The sequence below is a fragment of the Lontra canadensis genome, unplaced genomic scaffold, assembly GCF_010015895.1.
Source record: "Lontra canadensis isolate GAN:19392208 unplaced genomic scaffold, GSC_riverotter_1.0 scaffold43, whole genome shotgun sequence".
Classification (NCBI taxonomy): domain Eukaryota; kingdom Metazoa; phylum Chordata; class Mammalia; order Carnivora; family Mustelidae; genus Lontra; species Lontra canadensis.
The window spans coordinates 2,715,657-2,738,759 of NW_022631037.1; the positions used below are offsets into that span (position 1 = coordinate 2,715,657).

Below are 23,103 nucleotides of genomic sequence, written 5' to 3' on the forward strand. Positions count from 1 at the left end.
GAACCTGAAGGCAGCTATGGAATCCTCCCATGAAAAGCAGACTACACACAGAATTAAACATGTAATTTCAAGGATCCCTTGAAGCCAGTCTATGGACCCCCAGTTAAGATCCTCTAGGTCTGTCTCTCCAGTTTAGAGTACTAATAGTCATTCACTCGTATACTCACTGAAAATCTACGGAAGTCTTTCGGAGCTGTGTGGAGTGCTAGAGAAACAAAGATGGTATCACAATTATCTCCTCAAGCAGTTCACAGGCTAATGTGACATGTACTGTTACACTGCGATAACTGCTCTAAGATAAACATAAGGTGAAACACAAACTTCAAGAAGAGATGACTTATGAACCTATTATCTCCCAGCTAGAGTCCAAGTTCCTTGAGGGTAATATTCTAATACCATCTAGAGTGCTACACACACACACACACACGAGTACATATTTAGTATATGTGCAACGACAGAACAGAGCCAATGAAACAAAACAAGTCTAGGCACAGTGTCCACTGCCATTACCCACACATGCCAGAGGCCTCAGAGATTCAGTTAAGGTGGTCACATGTTCGAACTATCATGCTATACAAATTATCCCAGCCTAATTTATGGCTTATCTCATCCTGAAGCAATTCAATCTCTATCCCCATGGAGAGAAGATAGCATAAGATACTACATCTTAGGAGCTCCAAATGGTTTCTTTTCACCAAGGAACACAGTCATCTAACCATATCCCTTTGTTTGCAGATTATCTGTATAGATTTGGTTCACCTGTCACCCCTTCCTGAGGGACCAACAGATAACCCTTTTGCCCTCCTCCAGAAATAACACTTCTAAGAAGATCAGGGCTTTCGGGGGCTCCTGGGTGGCTCAGGGGGTTAAAGCCTCTGCCTTCGGCTCAGGTCATGATCTCAGGGTCCTGGGATAGAGTCCCACATTGGGCTCTCTGCTCTGCAGGGAGCCTGTTTTCTCCTCTCTCTCTCTGCCTGCCTCTCTGCCTACTTGAGATCTCTGTCAAATAAATAAATAAATATTTTTTTAAAAAGAAGATCAGGGCTTTCAAAGGTCAGATACTTGGGAAAAAGAAGTCAGTAATTTTAGATTAGATATGTTTGTTTGTTTGTTTACAAAAGCTAGATTGAGTGAATGTAAGGGCACGTGGGTGGATCAGTCAGTTAAGTGTCCAGACTCTTGATCTCAGCTCAGGTCTTTCTCGCAGGGTCCAGAGTTCAAGGGGCTTTAAAAACAACAACAACAACAACAACAAAAACACTGACTGAATGTGTTAATGGGGCTTATTGGCTTACTTTGGAACTCTTCCATAATTTATCACTTTTGCCTTTGCTATACCTCAGAAATGCAGAAATGCTCTGTAGGAAACCAACAAACATTCAATGACATTTTACAAACATTGCAAAAGAAGCAAAGGTGCCCACTGTGGTGTGGGTCCTACCAGCATAGTTTCTCAATGTGGGTTCATGAGAGATTAATCCAATTCACCATTCCCAAACAGCCTATTCCACAATGCCATCAAAGGGTGATGGGTCAGCAGCAGGGAGGCAAAGGAAGGCTTACAGACAGAAAATTGTCACGGAAAAGCTTTGTGAAGATCCAGTTTTTCATGACAGCTAGTTTCCACTGAAATGAGCAATAGATTGTTCTCGCTTGGGGCAACTAGTTGTTCCAATTGAAACTATTATTATTTTATAACCAAAGTATATTTTTATAATGGGGCTTGCACCATTAAGCGAGAAACAACAATGTGAGCAATTCCTCGTGCCAACTTAAAGTACCTCTGCATGCAAACACGCCAGCATTTAGACCACAACACCCCCTAAGAAAGAAAATGCAGGATGTCTCAGCACATTCCCTAGATAGCTCTGTCATCAATTCAAAGAGGCCCCCTACTGCCATCCTACAGAGAAAATGCCCTATTACCTTTGAGCAGACACAACTTTGCTTCTACGGCCTTTTGAGAAATCCAACTCCTGGACTCCAAGTTCTGAAGTCAAACTACCTTGGCTAGACTACATTTGCTTGGTATCAGGCAAGAATAATCCCTCCACAACCCCCAAACCTCCTTTGAACAGCAAAACCAAAAGAAGCAAAGGGACTGTCTATTTGTATAGGAGCTTTGTGATTTGCCAACCACCCACACACACCCATGATCTCATCCAGTCTCATAACAACCCAGTGAGGTAACCCTCCTCACCCCACCTTCAAATAAGGTATGCCTACCTCACAGGACTGTCATGGGGATGGCACACAGTGAGCATACAGTAAGTGCTAGCTACTAGGCATTACTCACAGCAGCAAATATTACTTTACTCATCTTATTAGTGAGAGGCTGAGACTCAGAGGTTGGACACTTGATTCCAGGCAATGAGGCCTCTGGGGGTTTACAGCAAGCTGGGAAGGCAGAAAGGCTGGTGGCGGATTCTTTCCGCCACATCGGTAGAGACCCTAATTGTTCAAAACATTACAACTACACATTTCCATGGGAGCCCGAAGTCCCAATCCTGTACCCAGTTCTCTACCAGCCACATACTCAGAGCTTTAGTTCTCTGGACCTTTGTGTTGCCTTCTCCATAAAGAAGTCAGACTCCCCCCCCACCTTTTTTTAAACCAAACAAGGGAATGTCAGGCTTCCAGATGAAAGGCTCTATTACAAGTACAAAGTATCATTTAATTACACTGCTGCTCCAGTTATCTGCTTCCCAGCTCCTAACTCCCACTGGGCAGATTGTGAAACCGCATAAGAGATTATGTCAAGAGGGGAGAACAGGAGAAACATTCTCTCCCTGAACTTTCTTAAATGGAAGAGAGAAGCAAAATGAAAAGAAAGGCCCATTTTTCAAGGAGGGGGCTGGAGGAATGATGTTTCCATTAAGGGGACCTGCCTAAGAATCTATAGATTATTTAACGCCGGGGGTGGCTGTGGAGTGAAATAAAGGAATCTTTGTGCAGCGCCGGCCACAGTTCCCTCATTCCCTCCCCACAGCCAGGCATTTAACCCAACTCTAAATCATCAAGCTCTAATGCACCCCATCTGTGCACCGGTTGTAGCCCATGAAACTGAAGCCTGTGCTGACTTTGGCCTGGACTTGTGAATGAGCCTTTCTGCCCCAAAAGGGGCAGGGAGGAGGACAAGAGGCCAAAAAAGACTTTTCTGCTCATCACTTGTCTTCTCCCAAGGCTCACACCCCACCCATATCTATTTGATCATTTCGTGAGCTCTTGGCCATGGGTCAGGTTCCCGACCAGGAAGATACAAAACTAGGAGATGTGGTCCCAGGTGAAAGAGGATGTAGAAAAGCTCCTGGGAGAGAGGAAAGAGGTTAAGGAAAAGGGCTGCTGTTGGCTGAGGCACACACGCCTGAAATACCCCCATCTGCATATTCAGGGATGTTGGTGAGTTCCAAGTGGTTGGAACATAAAGCAAGGAACTGGCAAGAAACCTCACTCAAAAAGCCCAGACTGTCCAAGGCCCTGAATACCAGGCTTCAAACATCAATGCTGAAGACCACTATCATCTCCACATGTTCCCTCTGTCTATCTTACAAAACCCAGCTCAATACCACCTCTTCCAGAAACTCATCTGGATTGAACACGCTCAAAGAAACTGCTCTCTCCTCTTTGAGCCTCCAATTTGCATTCTTGGACAGCCTCTCTGAGTCTCAACTTCTCCATCCAGAAAATATGATTAACATCACCTACCTTAAAATCTTATGAGGGTTAAGTGAGATAACATTTATAAAGTGTCAAGTAGCAGTTTTTAGTACACAGAAGGTGCTAGGATCCATTTTATTGTTACCTCAATTTCTTATAATACATATGCACTTCCTCCTGGTATTAAAAAGATGTCTTGGCTTCCATTTTCTCTGGAGATTTCGAGAAATAGGACAGCTCACATTTTCCCTCCAAGTTTGCAGGCCCCCTTCCAAAGCAAAGGGGATGGACTCCTCTCTTCCCTCACTGACACAGCCTCCCCAGATCCAAAATTCCAGACTTGAGGGTTTCCCAAAAGATTCAAGAGGAATCTGAGACAAGGTGAGTCTGCTGATAAAGAAGCTACAGGCTGGCTGGAACATAAATGGCATAAAGGAGAATTAGCAGAAGCCTAGGGAAGTGAAAGTAGGCCAGAGGCCAAGACTCTGAGGACTCCAGGGTTCAAGCTCTGTGGTAACCCTAGATCTTGGGACAGGCCTAGAAGGACTTCTGTCCTCAGACCTGATTTGAGAAGCCCCACAACCACAGACATGGCTGTTCAAGCAGCCTCCTTCACTTCCTGTCAAATCAGCCAGGTGGACAGTACTGTTCTAGAACAAAGCCTTCATCCCTCTGTGCCTGGGACTACCAAGCTAGAGGCAGGAAAAGCAATGCCACCTTTACTAACAGATCAAGAACACTACTTTTTTTTTTTTTTTTTTTTAACTGAGTCTGGATATGTAGAGAGGTCGGTTTGATTTTTTTAATCTTAATGGCATGAGTCCATGTTCTGAGGAAGGGTGCTTTTTAAGGAGAAGAGGTCCCCATGATCTTTCTCCCTTTTCATGCATCCTAGTTAAAACCCGTTTCTCCTCCCATGGGAATTCAGGGCTAGGAGAGAGGGAACTCCCCTGAAAATGCTGCCTGAAGGAGCCAGTTCCTGGATTGCACAACTGGGATGTTGGGTTTACTGGTTAACAATTCCCCCAACCCAACTTTAGAAAGCAGCTGCTCAAGTGTTTCAGGAAAAATAGGGTTCCATTCTTTCTTCTGATTATGATCAAGTGTCACTCCATATTTTACCTCATGCAGAAGCCCTAAAGAGGCCAGTGAGTGGGTCAGCTCTTTACCAAGCCACTTTTGGTCCTCCCCAAAGGCCACCCGTTTTAGTAGCTCAGCAGTGTTACAACCTTCCCAGGGAGCTTGGAAGGCAATATCCCCTCATCTCAGCTAAGAAGTCCCTCCTACGAGGTATCCTGCCCCGACCACATTTCCTGGACTTCTCTTTCCAGGCAGGCAGCACTCTCCATGGCGTTCACCCGCCAACTTGAGCTAAGCCAGCCAAGCAAGAGGTTCCAATCACTGCTCAGCCCCTCTCCCCTCCGGCCTGCGAGCCACCAGCCCCCCAGCCTCCAACAAGGATCACATCTAACTTTCAAAATTACAAATTAAACTAGTACATCCTCCCTCCAACTCGGAGTTATCTCTCAGCTAAGTGAGACAGCCACACACGTTAGCCCTCTCTGTACAAAACATAAAGTACAAGGATCTCGGGCTCTTCGGAAGAGCTCGTAAGCCTATGCAACCTTATGAGCCAGAAGTGCCCCCCACCCAGAGCAGGGCAAGGAAGGCCTACAGAGGAAGGTACCTTGGAAATGAGTTCATCATGATTGGCCAAATGGGCTCTGCAGTGAATGCAGCTGTAGGTCCGGTGGCAGGAGGGCAGATATGCCTGGAAAGTCTTGGATCTTGTCATCTTCACCATTGGCGCCGCTGAGCGTGGGGTGAACTCTGGAGTGGCCCACGAGGCACTCCCACAGGATGGGTCGCACGGGAAACACCGGAAGACACAGGTAAAGGCCGTGGTTTGGCAGGGGGTGGGTGTGGGGCAGGCTCCACACACTGGTGATGTCTTCAGAGGAAGGACCCTCAAGCAGAGGTCGAGGGCTGGTTCTCAGCAGCCTGCAACACCAAGATAAGGGGAATACCATGAGCTGATGGAACAGGGCTTCCTGCAAAGCAAGTCAAGTCCAACTGCCAACCAAGAGAGAGGGCAACATTTACAGGAAGAAATGACCGCTTCTCTGTTTCTTACCATCATTGTCAAGACACCCAATTATGAGAAAGGAACTACTGGGGATCTCAGTGCTGCTGCTTGTCCAGAGTTGGAGGTTCAGTATCAACCCAGGGTTCTTCTCAGCAGTCACCCAAGGTACCCTCCACCAACATTCAGACACTGGCATGAACACCATTCTTAGGGAACCATAGAAGAGGCCAGGATTAAGGATGTGCCACCTGTAGCTCCAAAGAGAAGACTCTTAAGTGGCCTCCTCTTCTGAGCCAACCAAGATAAAGGCTAAATGAAAAGTTTAACCTCTACAAAGTCACTAGATCAACAGTCATGTATGTATTTCTCATCCACCTCCAGATACCAGTAGTCTTCGACTACTTAAAACCACCACCTAGCAGATACCTGGGTGGTTCATTCAGTTAAGCAGCTGCCTTCAGCTCAGGTCATGATCCCGGGGTCCTGGGATCAAGCCTTGCACTGGGCTGCCTGCTCAGTGGGGAGTCCACTTCTACCTCTGCCTCGTTCTCTCTTGCACGCACGCACACGCACTCTCTATTAAATAAAATCTTAAACAAACAGCAACAACAACAACAAAAACCCCACCACCTACAGAGATAACAAACCCCACCACCCTTTGCTTGGGACGAAGCAAGATACAAAGGATCAAACTCCCAACCAGCAGGGTTCCTCGTGGCTAGCCAGCTCTTTTAGGCAAAATGATTTCCTTTGCTATACCTTGCCCAGAAATAGATGCTCAGTACTTTTTTGTCTGAAAAGCAAGCAAGCAAATGAATGAAACAAATGACATAATCAGACTCCTGCATCTAGAATTCACAATGACAGTGAATTTTACCAGAATTTCTCTTCAACCCTCAAAATTTCCATTAGTCATCCCACAGCACCAAACATCTCTCCTGCCATTGCCTCAGCAATTCTATTCTACTGGGAACCAAGGACACTGAGAAAGTGGGTGGTTTCCGGGCTATGTCCAAGTAAAGGTCTGAGGGGAAAGCCCCAAGGTCCAAGGCACACTGTGCCTCTCGGGCTCCCCTGCCCAAAGCTTCTGGACCTGCCTATTCCTTGGGCTTCACTGACAGGGGTGGTGTTCCCACTTGCCTACCTCCCAGGGGAGGCACAGTGTTAATTAATGCCTGCACCACACTTTGAAGATAAAATTATTTAGAGAGATGGGGGAGGAAGACAAACAAAATCAGATCTTCTTTGCGGGATTATGTCTGGGATCCATCTGGATGTTTAGAGAAAGCTGCAAATCATAGTTCTCTTTTTCCTCTAAACCTTACTAACTAAATCTTTCCAAAGGGCTGATGTCCTCCTCCCTGACATCCTTCCCACCACAGCAGTCACTGAAAGTCACTACACCCCTGGGCCTCTGTACATCTTCCTGAGGGGCCAACAGCACTGCCCAGCACCAGGCTGAAGGAAAACAGCGGTCACTACTCTCACCCCGCATTTCCCTTGAGCACTCCTGAGCCACACAGGGCTGCCCGTTCAGGGTGACCAATTACACATGAAGATGCCCAACTGCTGAAGGAAATCAGACCTACAAGGACCCAGGCATAGTGTTTTCCCTGCTTGGTTCACCCACCACTATTTTTAAAGATGTGAAATCAGGTGACACTGAACATTATAGAAATAGTTGGATACATAGTCTTGGGAGACTATGGAGGGGAGAATGGGTTTCCCTGGCACTGGAGTTAGGACTGGCCAGAAGATGAGGAAGGAATACATATGACCCCTTGGATCTAGAGCCCCTCTTTCTCATCCTGGACATCCCCTGATAGTAGGTAAGGTGAAGTGTGGTCAAAACGTAAGCCCATGGTAGCTCAATCGTGTTGGGTGTTGAGGCTGTTGAGTTGTTATAGATGGTAGAAAGAGACAAGTACCCTGTCTGACATTTCCTGAAATACCCTTGAACTTTCCAATAGCCCTGTTTCGCTCTCAGAAAGGGCAGTATCTCCAGGAAAAAAGGGGTGGTAGGTCAGGGTAAGAAATAGGAAAAACAGGCAGGGAAACGAGCTGGAGGCTTGCCTCAGGCCAGCTTCTGAAGTCCACAGCCCTCACTGCCCAGTGGGGAGCTCTCAGAGCAGGGGTCCCATCCGTGTTATAAAAACACTGAAGGAAGAAAAGGAAACCATGAGCCCTGGCTGCCAGTCTGGGTTTACAGAGCAGCCACAGAGTCTGTTTTCTTATACATGCAGACAGCTTCTAAATTATGCATTTCCCCAGAGTAGAATTATTTCTTTTCTCACTTCTCTTCTGTAGGAAACAAACAAACAAAAAAGTTTGCAGGCAGGGGTTTCTGTTATGCTCAGCTTCAAATCTGAATTCCAAAATTTGTTCAAAGCTACCTTCTGAAGAATAAGCATTTACAGTCCGTACTATACATACATACTGTACATACAAACCCATACCCATGCACACACTCATCACACACCATAGCTCTGAACTTAAAGACAAGAAATGACCCCGTAAGCAACGTCCCAGGCTGCTTGGTGCTAGAGAAACCTCAGAGTGCCTAGCCAGCCAGCATGGGACTCTGCTGTCACTCTGCTCCCCTCCCTCTCTCACAGAAATTCATAGGCATCCAAAACAGGACTCCTTCCCTGAGAAGGAAGGAAGGGAAAAGTGGCTTGTTGAAATACACATCTTGTTCAACCACGACGGGGCAAGCTGGAAGCAATGAGAGAAGTCAGGAGAAAGCAAGCTAAAGCCGAATCAAGAGAGGGTCTTTGTGCCTGAGAAGAAAGAGAGCAGGCTGTCACAGGAAAGAGGTGACAGCGAGGTCCCAAAAATAATCACCTATTACTGTCTTCTTTCCTAAGGGAAAATTTTAAAAGCTGCTTCTCTGAGTCAATTGTTAGGAAGGAAAGTAAAATAGATGGATTTATTCTTTTTTTTTTTTTTTAGTTTTTTAAAAAGATTTTTATTTATTTATTATTTATTGAGAGAGAGAGAGAAAAAAGAGAGTGAGAGAGCATGAGCAGGGTGAGGGACAAGCAGGCTCCCTGCTGAGCAGACCCTGAGATCATGATCTGGGCCTTGAAGTCAGATGCTTAATCAACTGAGCCACCCAGGTGCCCCTGAGTTTTTTTTCTTTAAAGGAAGAAATGACCATTATGGGGCTGTAGAACTCACCACATTCTGATTTTTGGACTTTGGTACTTATAATGGGGCCACAGGCTCCATGGGGCTCCATGAGTCCAACTCATGGAGTCCAACATACTGTGGAGTCCAAATTGATTTCCAACAATCGTCAAATGAGCTCGATGTTTAAAAGCCTCAGGGCACATGTACAAATTAAACACCATTTTAAGTGAAGCAATAATCCATCACAGTGGAAATTAAAGGAAGATTTGCTACCACCCCCAGCTGGCTCCTGCTGATCAGCATGGAAAGAAAAGATGTGAACTATTATGATTAAAAACAAACGCCTCAGCTACTGCACTCGGAGAGCCAAAAGCACAGGCAGCACACAGCGAACCTGGCCGTCTCACCTGACAGGCCTCTTCCACAGGGAGCCACCGAGGCAGCTGGAACTCAAAACAAATGTCTGCGTGGTCCCAGGATGGTGGGGTAGGAAGTAGGAATGCTCCAGGTAAGCCATGAAGGAACTGGATGAACGAGGTGCGACACAAGGGGCCACAGAAACTGAGAAGATGGGGGGAGGGGACGCCTGGGTGGCTCAGTCATTTAGCATCTGCCTCCTGCTCAGGTCATGATCCCAAGGTCTTGGGATCAAGCCCCGCATTGGGGCACTGGGCTCCCCTCTGGGCGGGAAGCCTATTTCTCCCTCTTTCTCTGCCTGCTGCTCCCCTGACTTGTGCTTGCTTGCTCTGTCTCTGTCAAATAAGTAAAAATCTTAAATAAATAAATAAATAATAAATAAATAAACAAACAAATAAATAAAGCAATGGCCTGGTGAGGAAAAATAGGAAGGATGCCTCGGGCTGAGGTCACAGCATCAGCAAAACCGTGCAAGGGTGTGTAAAGTATAGTGTATTCGGGGGAACTAAAAGAATTTGGTTGCTAAACTGGAGCACTTAAGACAGTCCCTAACACAGGGCAGACCCTTAATGTCAGCTTAAAAAATGGGAGCGCAGAGTATGAGATGGCAGAGAAGAGTGAGAAGCAATACGTGGGTGCTGATGGCAGCTGGCTGGCAGCGTAAGATGCCTGAAACCTGACTGTGCACTTCCTACCTGCCAGGTGCCCATGTGGAGTATTAGCTTAGTTAGTCCTCACAGAGCCTCCGGAGGTTGCTATTATTCTTCTTCTTTTCTTATGAGGAAAGTATGGTCCAGAGAGGTCAAATAAACATGCCCCAGGGCACACAGCTTGTGTAGGATAAAACTTGAGATCTGAAATTCCTGAGCAAGGTTCTAGAACCCATCTTCTAAACCACTGCCCTGTATTGCCTTTCTGAAGGCCATGAGAGTGGTCATGGTCAAATCTACTTTTTCTACTGGCTGAAATGCAGAAGGTGGATTTCAGGGGGAAAAGAGGTACAGAGACCTTCTAGGGTTGTGTAAATCAGAGATGCTATGTTCTTGGTATTCCCTTAGGGCCTGTGGGAGCTTGGCCACTGAGGAAGCCACCTCTTCGAAAGACCTCAACAGCAATTAGGGTAACACTCCAATGGCTCCTCCAATGTCATCACCTGCTTGTCTTTCCTTGAGAAGTCTAGGTTTGGAGAAATATCACCCCAATAGGACTATCTCCTGTGATGCCCGAGGACAAGCTAGAGTGTCCTCACAGAACTGGCAATGTAACTCTCGGGTCTCCTTTTTCTTTTTCTTCTTTTTTTAAGCAGCAGCATTTTTTTTTAATTGACCACTAAGAGTAATAATAGTTGTAATTGTGGTGTGTATTGTGTGCCAACACTGTGTATGCTCGTATCAGTTGGGGAAGCTAAGGGTCCAGTGGCTGAATAACTTGCCAAAAGCCACTGAGCTAGAAAGGAGTAGAAGTGCTTCCACACCCCACTTCTTTTCCAGGCAGTCTTTGCCCACCCTCCACCAAACACCCAACAAAAACAATGGGATGGTCTTCTCCTGTGGCTGGAGCTACTACTTCTTTTATTTTCTTTTACTTTTAAAAAATATTTATTTGACAAAGACAGAGAAGAGCACAAGCAGGGGGAGTGGCAGGCAGGGGGAGAAGCAAGAGGCTCCCCAGTGATCAGGGAGCCGAGCCCAATGTGGGGCTTGATCCCAGGACCCCAGGATCATGACCTGAGCCATCCAGGCGCCCCTCACCAGGCCCTTTAACTTGTCCATTAAGACTCAGCTCAGGGGGTGCTTTCGGCTCAGATCATGATCCCAGGGTCCTGGGATGGAGTCCTACTTCGGTCTCCCTGCTCGGAGGGGAGTCTGCTTCTCCCTCGCTCTCCCCTGCCCCCTGCTCATGCTCTCTCTCAAATAAACAGGATTTTTTAAAAGTCTTAAGGGGAAAAAAACAAAACACCACTCACCTCTACATGGGGTTTATTGGTCCTTCCACTGGGCTCACCTCTACTGAAACACTGACTATATCAAAACTAAAATTATCCTTTTCTGCCTCTGTATCCTCTACTAGAGGTAAGCTCCAAGAGTAGGGACCACATTCTTGTACTCCCTGGACTCAGCAGCACACAGTAGCAGCCATTATTGAACTAAACTCCCTCTGTGTCCCATCAGGCTGCTGACTAGACCAGTCCACCCACCCATGTGAGTAGCAGACATGACTGAGGCCCCTCCCTTCTCCCTCTAGTACCGAGGTAGGAGGCAAAGTTACTCTGAGTCCCCAAGGCCCATGAAATACTATTCTACCCTGACTGCGCCCACTCAGATCCTGTGCTAAGATGCCCAGAACTATGGTTCCTCAGGACTACAGATGTTCTAAGTCTTGGGTGTGAACCAAAGGCCCGTCATTGACATCCAGGTTCATTCTTTGCTTTTGTGGGGCCTAGGTTCAATATATACATGTATTGGGAAAGGGAGAAGTCCTAATTAGAGGGAATAAAAGGCAACAGTGGAAAAGGACCTGGTGAGCCATTTCTAGGACTGGGAGGCAGAAAAAAGAGACAATGTCCGTGGAAGGCCTCTATCCCAGAAGGAAGGTCCTCCTTCCCCATTCCTAATCTCACCAGAATCCTGAACCCAGACCAGGGAGCGGAGACCCAATTTTCTTGGACCATCAAATAAGTGAGGGCTTACAGGATCTAGAAGCCAATAGACCTGGGTCCAGTCTCGCTTCTTCTCACTCACTAACTGCCTTACCACTGGGCAAGTTGCCTGAAAAGGACCAACACTGCCTACCTTGTGGAGGAGACAAAAGAAATCAAATGAGACATTCCAAGTAGAGCACTCAGCACAGCACCTGGCACCTGCGTTTGCATTCAATACTGCTAATTAGCTACAATCGTCCTCACCAGCAACGGAGAAAAAGTGCGGGAACTGTTCCTATTCACAGGACCCAAAGGAGCAGTGACTCTGTCTCCCATGTGGATTCATGGTGGTCAGAGGGGTAGGGCCTAAATTAATCCACTTAAAGGTACACTGTGATTTTAAGCAGGTTCTTGTGGCTTAGCTGGGGATCTTACATTATTGCTGTACCATTCCAAACAACAGACCAATCCATCACTTATCGCAGTGGAAAAGTTACCCTGGCAGCCCACATTGACTCATGAGGCCACTACTAACAACTTTACTGAAATGCCCCTATTATAACGACCGTAGAGCTGATGAGCAAGGCACACAGGAAAATCACTGTCATCATTTCATAGTTACCCACTGTATAGCACCGGACCCAGGTGGTACTTCATTTCAAATTCATCCCGATGATAATAAAAGTCAGCTTGGACAGTCAAGGAACCATGGTCTTTCATAAACAAAGCCAACCATTCATCTCTACCCTGGACACAGGGCCTAGTCCTGATTTCACAGGGCTTATCTGTCAGATGATAATCCTACATGAGCTCTAAGATTCCTTCGGCTCTTTAAGCTCTGATTCCATGCTGTAAGGATGTCTCTGCCAGCCAAATCCTGCCCCAGAGCCCAGTAGCCATCCACCAGCCTTCACTGTGGTAAGACTTTGATTTCAGAACATGTCAGTCGTGCAGAGCCCACTCAGAAATGGCTGCTGGACGGTGCCTTTGCAACATCTGTTGGCAGAGCAATATATTACTAAATGGCACTCAGGTCAACACTCTGGGGACCTGGGAAGGTCCCCACATGAGGCCTGCATCTGTCAGAACATCTGCAGAGAGAGAAGGTGGTTCCCCTTGAACATCCAGACACTGGCATGGAATTCACCAGGTATCAGACAGAAGTAGCTGCTACTAGCTGGCTATGAAGAGATCAGGTATTACTTTGCATTGTTTCTACAATTTCAATAAAAAATAATGTTAAAAACCCAAATGATCTGTCTGAAGATTCACTACCTGACTGAAGTTCATCAATGGTTTCCGCCTTTTTCTTATACAATTCCCAACTCCAAAAAGAGGATTTAAGGTAACTTACAAAAACATACAATACTTTTTTTTTTAAAGATTTTATCCATTTATTTAACAGAAATCACAAGTTGGCAGAGAGGCAGGCGGTGGGGGGGGGTAGCAGGCTCCCCACTGAGCAGAAAGTCCAACAAGGGGCTTGATCCCAGGACCCCGAGATCATGACCTGAGCTGAAGGCAGAGGCTTAACCCACTGAGCCACCCAGGCGCCCCAAACAATACTTTTAAAATAGATGAAATTAGGGTAAGAAAAGCAGAAGAACACAAGATGAGTTAGGACAGAGAAATGCATGCTTATATTAGACAGAGAAATGCATGCTTATATTAAGCTGCTAAATATTTACTGAATTTCAATTGCATATTTGGCTTTGAGCTCTGTAGTAAGCAAGGCAGAAAAGAAAAATCAGTAGTTAATAAGGTTTACAGTTCCTATAAATCCTGGTTGTTCAAGCTACAGATTTTTTTAAAGTATTTATTTATTTATTTATTTGAGAGAGAGAGAGAGAGAGAGAGCGCTCAAGTGTGCGAGCATGAGAGGGGAGAGGATCAGAGGGAGAAGCAGACTCCCCACTGAGTGGGGAGCCTGATGCGGGACTTGATCCCGGGACTCCAGGATCATGACCTGAGCTAAAGGCAGTTACTTAACGAACTGAGCCACCCAAATGGCCCTCAAGCTACAGATCTTCTCAGAGACACTTCTTCTGTGGGTGGTTGCAGAGGGAACCACGAGCAATGAACCCAGTGGACAAGATCTTCAGCACACACCAACAGTTCCTACCATAAAACTCTTCCAAGATTGTTCCTCAGAGGTCCCTCCATGAAAATGCACAGCTTAAGTCAACACCAAAGGGCAATTCAGTAAAAGGGATTCTACATGGGGGTCAAGTCAGGGCAGTCCAAGAACACAGCTTTCTGATGATCTGGCTAGATCCACTGATACAGACTCTCCAGAGGAATGGAAGAGCTACAAAGCCTTCTGGCAAAGCTCCATGAATATCATTTATCACAACCAGGCTTTTGAGTTACAAAAACATGGGTAGCCTCCAGCATGCCAAGTCCAAACACTAAAACTTTTGAATGCTAACACCATTTGGCTCTGGTGTTGCATTCAGTTAGTTCTCTTGTGGTTGGTTGAGCCTACTTTCCCCTCAAACTCTCTCCTGCACCTCATGCCTCTCCTGCTGCTTCTCTTTCTCTAAGCCTCCACCTCTCTGGCTGCTCTTCCTCCTCCTCCTTGGAGGTGTTTCTACCATGTGCCTGACTGCCTGCTCCCCACGTACATCCTTAGCCACACCCAAGTCTTCTAAACCTTTGCCTCCTGCCCCTGAAGCCTGGATTCCTTTCTAAAGGAGGCCTCTAACTGGCTCCTAGGAAGGCATTTCAAACCAAATGCCTCCAAAGCCAGCACCATTTTTCCCCTTCCCCTGGGTCCTACCGCCCTCACCCTAATTCTGTTCCTTTCTCCTGAAGGCCAAGTTGCCAAAGCAGTCAAGACCCTTTACTCTTTCTCTCCCTTCTATGTCGCAGTCCTTCAGTCCCCTAGACAGTTGGCTCTGTAATCCAGTATCCCACAGCCATCTTCATAGCTATTGCCAGCAGCACTGTGTAAGCCCTCCCCTCCCTCATCCTGAACTCACGTGACAGCTTCCTAAACTGGTCTCCCTGACTCAGCTCTTACCTCTCCAGCCCATTCTAGAATTCTATTTATACAACACAATCTGATCACATCGCTCAAGTTTCAAAACCTCCAGTGGTTACCTAGCAGCCTATAGGACAAGGTCCAACCCCTCCAGTGGCACTAAGAAACTGGGCTGATTCTCCTTATTCTCCTCATCTCTCTTCACTATCACCTTCCCACCTCCCTGCAAACCTGTTTCCCCAGCGGACCAAGCTTGTTCACTACCTTTTCCCAAGCTGGTTCAGCCTCTTGCAAAGCCCTAACCTATCTTCATCACCTGCTAAATGCCTGATCATCCCTTAATACCCAAATGAGACCCTAAGCAGAGGTGGTGGCTCCCTTTTCCCAGCATGCAAAACACTCTTTTTGCCTGAATGGCACTCCATCACACTGTTCCCATCTGTCTCCCAGACTGGGAGCTTCCTGCAGCTCAAATCCAGTCTTTAACGCCCCTTGGTCTCCTAGTCTCAGGCATATCAGAGTCTTTTTCTCCCCCTCCAGAGAATCTTGATAAATGGTAACTAACTGAGTAAAGTGAGTGACCATTAGTGAAACTGTGCTGCCCTGTAAAGCTGATATTTTTAATCTTACTTAAACACTATCCAGTGCATTTAAAATATCTAATTCTGGCCATCACACGGGACTCGCATACCATTAGAGCTCCACAAAGTTGAAAAGCCAGCAAACTCCTGTGATGTCAACTCACTTGGGCTGGAATGGAGCATGAAACTCAGAACTGTGGAGCCATGGCTCCAAAAGAACACATGACAAGACTGTCTGATGCCTGTATCTGTGCTGTCGGATGGCAGAAGTACTTCCCATTCCACCTCCCCTGGCCCTTCACACCATCTGAGTGCCACCAGGTAGCTTTCCAAAGGACCCTCCCCAGACTGGCATAGACTTCTGACTCCCAGAGAAACCCTCAGACTTCCAACCCACAAAGGTTCTTTCTCCCAAGGTGGTCCCCACAGAACCTCCCTGGGACACTCTGAGGTGGAGAAAAATGAACTGTCAGATACAGTTCAGGTCAGCAAGGAAAGGGGTCCCTAAACCCAGCCCCCCGATTCTGTGTTCAAAACAAGGCTAGATCTCCCCTTTTCCTCCAGTCCCCCAGAGACTGCTGCCCTCAGCATCAGTCCTTGTATTGTACAGGCTCAGAGAAGACAATCCTAGTGAAAACAAAATAAATATTTTTTTCTCATGCTCTGGGACCCAGAGTGGGGCCGGGTCCATCCCTCTGCCCCCAGACAGGGCTACACTTGAACCACAGTTTAAAACAGTCACTTAGAAGATCTATCAAGAAAACAACATTCTGGAAAATAGCAAAGAGATGGCAGACAATCTTTGGAAGTGACTTCACAGGGGACCCATCCCCTTAGCCTCCACCAACGCCCACTGCCCAGGTTCCTCTCCCACAGGCGGAACACTCTTCACAGCTGCAGCTCTATTTTACTGGGGAGATTATCTGACTGTCGTCTGTATCTCACACTCTCAAAGATCAAATATTATTTACTGAATAAATGAACTTCTTTGGACCCTGGGCACTGCATGACCTTGATTTCTCTTTAACTGCTGCTCCCCAAGGCACAGCTGGGGCCCCAATTAGTTACAAACCATCCATCCCCAATCTGCCAATACAATTCTGTTGTTCAGCTGTCAGCATGCCTTTGGTGTCCTCACTTTAATCTCCCAATTCAAATAAATCCCAAACTCCAGACTCTGACATCTGTGGCTGGGCTCTCTGCCTCTCCACAATTGGAATTTGGAAACTGAACTTAAAACTGAAGGCGGGGGGCGGGGGGGGGGGGGGAGGCAGAAGCACTTTCAAAGGGAGGCCTGTATGTCTAAAGTCCCAAGCTTCACCAGCTCAAAGATGGATGTATACTGTCCTAAGAATTATTAAACTGCCATCTAGTATTGTTGCCATCTACTGAAGAAGAGGAAGAGGAGGAGGATGGAGAGGGAAAGACTGATTCTAGAGCAGCTTTCTAGATTTCTCCTGTTATGGGAATGGCAGAAGGTTTGTTAGGAAGAATGAGAACTTCTTTTCCTTTCAGGCCTGGCACATCAAGGGGCGCCATGGATGCTGCCCATGCAGCTTTTCATATAATTCAAGAAACATCCACAAAGCTGGTTGTTTATGGTAAGTCCCTGCCCCCACACCCCGATTGTGAGCCATTCCTGGCCCAAGACCACTTCTGGTTAATCATCCTTCCTACCCAGGCCAAAGCCTGGCTTACAGTAAGAGTTCAGACTCCTTGGTCGAAGGAATGTAGGAAGTGAGGGGAGGAGGTAAGAGGAGTAGTCATCTGCTGTCAGTAAGCCTCTGGGACTCTACAGTTTATAATAATAATTTCCTATCTTGGTTCCATGAGGGGCCAAGTACTTGATATGGATGAGCTCAATTAATCCTCACAACAACCCAGAGAGGCAGGAATTACTATGATTACTCTTGTTTGAAAGGTGAGGAAAAAAGTCAAGAAATTAAACATTTTGCCCAAGATCACTCCACTAGAAAGTACCAGGACCAGGATTTGAATCCTTTGACAAACCTCTACCCCTACCCCACATGGATCCTTCAACCCAGATGAGCCACGGAAGATGGGCGTCATTGGTCCTTAAAGCCCTTATTACAGCAACAAGCAGAACACCTTTCAGAGGAAGAGCCAAGTGCTCTTAGAACATCTTCAAACTCTCAGGGCTGGCTCACTGCTTCAACTTTTAATTATAGAAATACGAGGAAACAAATGAGGGAAGGGAATAACCTCAACCAGAAAGCAGGACAATAGATCAGGCACAAGAAAAAAAACAGTTTTCAGTTCCTGTCATATCTTCCTGCTAAGGGATTTTTAGCTTTAAGGCAGCAGTCACACATAGCGATCGTTTGTTTCCTTTAGGATCTGAGGGGGGAAAAGAAAGAATCATGTAAGGAAAACTAACCAAATGCCCTATTTAATTTGCATTTATACACAGTACATATGCTTATACCATTAATACAACAAATACTGAAAGGGAATTCATTTCTACTTTACAGTCCATTTGGCTGTGGATCAATTTAGGGAGGGACCCCCAAGAGACAAAAGACCAAAGCAGTAAGAGAAGAGATAAACAGGAGACAAATATAATGGATGACACATGCAGGAGATACAAACAAGTGAAGGAAAGGAAGTGGCAAAATACAGTGAGGGGAAGGAGGCCAAAGGTCGAAGATGCTGCGTAGATGGTTTCTGCTAAGAAGATCAACTACCTCAGTTATTCCCAGGCCTCAGACATGTAGGGGTGACTACATCAGAAAAAAACTTGGGAAAACTGTAGGGGGGGGGACTATTATTTGCTTGCTTTTATTAGATTCCCTAGCTAAAAATTCTCATTTTGTAGGCCTGTGGTTGGACCAGAAATTCTTATGGCAGCCAGGTTTGGGAATCTCTAGGGATAGTCCCATTTTTGAGGATGTCTATTATCTATGTCAACTAACCATTGTTCACAGACTTCTGTGAATGGAAGCCAACAGTCCATTTCCATGGAGTTACTCTAAACTGTAGCAATAGTGGGGTGTCTGGCTGGCTCAGTAGAGCATGGGACTCTTGGTCTCGGGGCCGTGGCTTCGAGCCCCATGCTGGGTGTAGAGACTACTAAAAAAATAAACTTTGGGGAAAAAAAAAATAAGTAAACTGTAGCAATAGCAGCCTAAGCAAAATCCCAATGTTCTCTTTCCAACATCTCATGTGCCTACTGAACATTCACCGTACATTACCTTTTATGTTCATATCTCTGTGCCTTTGCACACACTGTTCCCCCTGGAGCGTTTCTGCATGTTTAAATCCTCATCATTCTTCACACCTCCATCTCCGAACACCCACCCTTCTTTCTGTAGCTCCATAATGACTTTAAGCTTTTTGTACCTTATACTCTGGTTATTGACACATATGCCTTAATCACTCCTCCTTGAGTGTATGCTCTTAGGGGCAGGGTCCATAGCTTATCCCATCTTCATCTCCCAAAGGTCTTATGTTATCTGTTGAATTGTTATTAGCTAGGAAAATAAAGCAAAACCAAGGTTCATTTTCAGCCCTAGGCCAGAGGTTCCTCTTCTAAGCAGCCCAAAATAGGAATCAAAATGCTACTGATTCAGGCAGGATATGCTCCAAGCCTATCCTCTCTTGCCCCAGGTACTCACAACCAAAACAGCAGGGAAGACAAAACAAATCATTGGTAAGGTCAGTATTTCCTATTATTAAATTTCTTATCAGATAAAATAATGCCACTTTCTTCAGCAGAACCAAATTCAGCTCCTGTTCATGACAAGACCCTGTTTCAGCCTTAGTGACACCCATCGGCCATCTGGAAATCAAGCCTTCCTTCCCTAATAAGAAATAGACAAGGGAACTCCAGACACTAGAGACAAATTTCATTCTGAGCTGGCAATCTAGTTTCAGATCAAAACCACCAACTCTAGACATACCACATTCTCAAGACCACAGGGGAAGGCTGTAGCTCAGGAAACAGGAGAGCACAGGGCTGCTGACCCAACCAGGAATGTGAGTGGCAGTGTTGTTACCTCATAGGCAGAATATTACTTTGCCTCATCACAGAAAGGAGGTAGGCTTTACCTAGGATCAGGACATTATGGGTTATCGGGAGGTTTATTCAGGAGTTGACATTCTTCAAGAACATAGAGGAACAGAAAGAACTCTGGGCCTAGAAATGAAAGGTATGGTTTACAGTCTCTGTTTTGCCTTAATTAGCTCTGTCTTAACCAAGTCCTTTTTGCCTACTTGAACCTCAATGTTTGTATCTCTAAAATGGAAAATCTGAAATGATTTTAATACCCAAATCAGCAGCCATCCAATTAAAAAAAGAATGATAAATCATTAACTTGAAATTAGAGAAAATACAAATTACAAGGAAAAAATTAGGATGAGGGGCCCTAAAGTTACTGAAGTCAGGCCACACATTTGGCTCTGTGCTTCCTGGCCCCCAAAGCAAAAAAGAGAAACAGGATCAGTTATACATTTCCAATTGTCCACAAAGAAATATCATGCCCATTCCTCAGAAGAGGCAAAAGCTTTTTCTGGCACTTGCCCCTGAACGAAATTTCTCCTATTAACTACTTACAGGGAATACTAAGTGAAACTGTAGCTTAAAGGAGCAGCAACATCATCCCTTTTTGAGAAATATACTAGAGTTATAAAGCTGTTTAGGACTGTGTCCCTCCATGAAAGCAAAGGGCAGGACACCCAAGTTCATCTCAGTGAAAATAATTCTGGAGGGGCTGAGGTAACATGGTCCAAATATGCAGCTTTCAGCCAGCCTAGCTTAATCGAAGGATAAACTAAGAATGGCCAGAGGAACAGGCAGACGACCTGTCCTTCCAAAAACTCCCACGACTTCTTTCACGTAGGTGTTATCATCAAAAGGTGGGTAGCAGTCTGTGATTAGAGGATTCCTAACTTCCACTCTAGTCTTAGATCTCCGTGACATGTTGGGTCTTCATTTACTGGCACTAATTTAAGATAGGGTGGTTTTCTCCCTCTTACTGCACACTCCCAAATCAATGGGCTGGGAATTCCTGCCAAAGAGAGGAGGGAAATCTAACTGTGAGTGTTATTATTAAAAGCTAACAGCAGGGAGCCTGGGTGGCTCAGTCGGTTAAGTGTGGGGCTCTTGTTTTCAGCTCTAAGGTCATGATCTCAGGGTCAAGTCAGGCTGAACACGTGGGCCAAAGTAGGCTTGAGATTCTCTCCTCTGCCCCTCTCCCCGTCCAGATCGCATGCCCACGTGCTTTCTCTTTAAAATAAATAAATAAAAGCTAACAGCAAGTGTTTATGTGCCAGGCTCTGTGCCTGGTTTCCTATACATCCCCTCATTTTGTCCTTATCAATTATGTGAGACAATAACTATTATTAGTCCTATTTTACAAATAAAGAATAAAGAACAGAGATTTAGAGATTTTTAGCAAATTGCCCAAGGTCACAAAGCTAATTATCCAGGTCTTTTTGGTTCCAAAGCCCAGGTTCTTAGCCCTACTTAATAGTACCTCCTAGTATTAATGAAATGTGATTAGTGGTAGAAATGCTTGTTTGTCAGGAAAAGTGAAAACAAAATAAAGCTACTGGGGGAGGTGGGGGCGGTTTATTAACACAACAAAATGACAACGGAACTTCTAGAGACCTACTAAAAAGTGTAAAAGGGTGAAAAATAGTGAAAAGCGGAAATCCTGAAATAAATTCCAAGGGAACACTATCACACCCCAGGAAAAGGGAGAGAAAAATTCTTTTCCTCTTCTCCTCTTGAAAATGAAAGTATTATTTCCTACTCTTAGAGACTCAAAACCTTGGCTCTCTTTATTCATTCATTCCACTGATGGGTAGATACTTATCCAGAGCTACGGATGCGAGGTACTGTCAGCAGTGAGATAGAAGCATCTAGCCATCAAGCAGATAATGTATTTCCAGATGGTATTAAAGTCCCTTGAAAAAAATAAAATTAAGGGGATTAAGAGGGGCAGGGACGGGAGTTGTTGTTCTAGATAACTGATCTGAGAGAGGTTCTCCGGAGACCCAAGAGCCAATCAGGTAAAAATTTATAGAGAATCGCATTCTGGAAAGAATAACTACCAGTAGAAAAGCCCAATGACAAAAACAAACCTTCAACATTTCAGAAACCGGAGGAAAGCTGGCACACACGGACCTGGCAAGGACCTGTAGGAGATGAGGGGAAAGAGGCTGGAGGAAGGAGACAAGATGTACAATGCCCACAGGGAAGGGAGCTGGATTATAGGAAGCCACTGGAAAACTTTAACCAGGAGAATAGCATAATCCGATTTTATTTTAAACCCTCCAGGGGCTATATTCCCAAATCTCAGGAAAATTCGGGTAGGTGTGGTCCTTTAAAGATGCATGTCTCATCTTTTGTTAAGGAAAAGATCATTAAAAACTATCAACTCTAACAAAATACCATTAGCCTGCAGGCCCTGGCTTTCCAAAATTGGGAAGCTCAAGTTTAAAAAAGAGGACTCCCTTTCCACAGTTTTAGACCCCTTCAGGCTAAGGGAATGTAACAGAGCACCTAGTGGTTTGTTGATGGACCCTAGGGAAATGCCAAGATAACTGACAAAGGAAACTGACACTTATCCTCCATTTGAGTACTACCTGGACATCTCCTCCCTCTCCTTTTCTATACTAGGACATCCTATCCTCTGCCATCCATTTGTTGCTTTCTTCTTTATTACAGGCTCAAAAACAGACATCCTAAATGTGAGTGGCTTGACCATACTGAACATCATTCATTTCAACAAGCCTACAGTTAGTATTCCCATATTAAGCATACCTTTGGCAGGAAGGACCACTGTTGAATTTGAACTGGGACAGAGTTCTATTTGAAGCTAAATGCAGCTTTGATTAATTCAAGGAAATTTCTTTTACCAACATGTTTGGACTCAATAAGAGGAAAACTTCTAACACGGGGATGCATCAGGTGTGGGTATGTTTGTGCCTGAAGGTAGAGATAGAGGTAACAAGATTCACCTGCACAAAGGAGCCAAGATGTCATCACAGGAAAGAACCAGGGCTGAGGTAGGCAAGGAGGTCAGGGAAACTCTTATTAACAACTCATCTTATTAACAACTTATGCTAATATCATTAACAACTGTTGACAAACCCCTGACTCCCCCATACTCCCAAACAAAATCAACAGCCTGCCTGCCCTTCCCCCAGGCCACATGGCTTGGAATACTCAGCTATTAAACAACACTGACATTTTCTACAGGCCAATTGTTAATACCCCAGGGATAATAACTATGTCACTGCCTCAAAACTATCTGATTTTTCACTGTTTAATGATTTTAATAATCTATGAATAGTATAGCATACTCATCAGCACTACTCACAACCCCCATCCCACACACCTAGAAACATCCAGCCATACAGAACACCAAACAGCAGTCTTCAAATGGACTGAGCAGAGTGGTGTGGGAGGGATGCGGGGTTCCTATGGCCAAGGCTTCACAGCAGCTAAAAGCAAACACACTCTTGGACTTTTCAAAGCCTAGGCTAGTGTGACCAGCAGATGAGTGATCTTGAGTTTGCACAGAATAGGTTACATATGTGACTAAGGCTCTGCATGCTTCATATCCAGTTAATAATGCCT

General features: G+C 45.5%; 1 protein-coding gene across 2 annotated transcripts in view; it reads right to left on the bottom strand.

The window, feature by feature from the left end:
• Nucleotides 1-23,103, bottom strand: part of YPEL2 (yippee like 2) — a 58,789-nt gene that overhangs the window by 33,238 nt on the left and 2,448 nt on the right. The window contains exons 1-2 of one of the 2 annotated variants that reach the window (XM_032871914.1): nt 5,792-6,035; nt 5,345-5,658 (exon numbers count right to left, since the gene is read on the bottom strand). In XM_032871914.1, the coding sequence (XP_032727805.1) occupies nt 5,345-5,461 (117 nt within the window). In that variant the 5' untranslated portion in view covers nt 5,462-5,658; nt 5,792-6,035. Of the gene's footprint in view, nt 1-5,344; nt 5,659-5,791; nt 6,036-23,103 lie in introns of those variants that run through there. The other variant, XM_032871913.1, reaches the window with a different exon arrangement.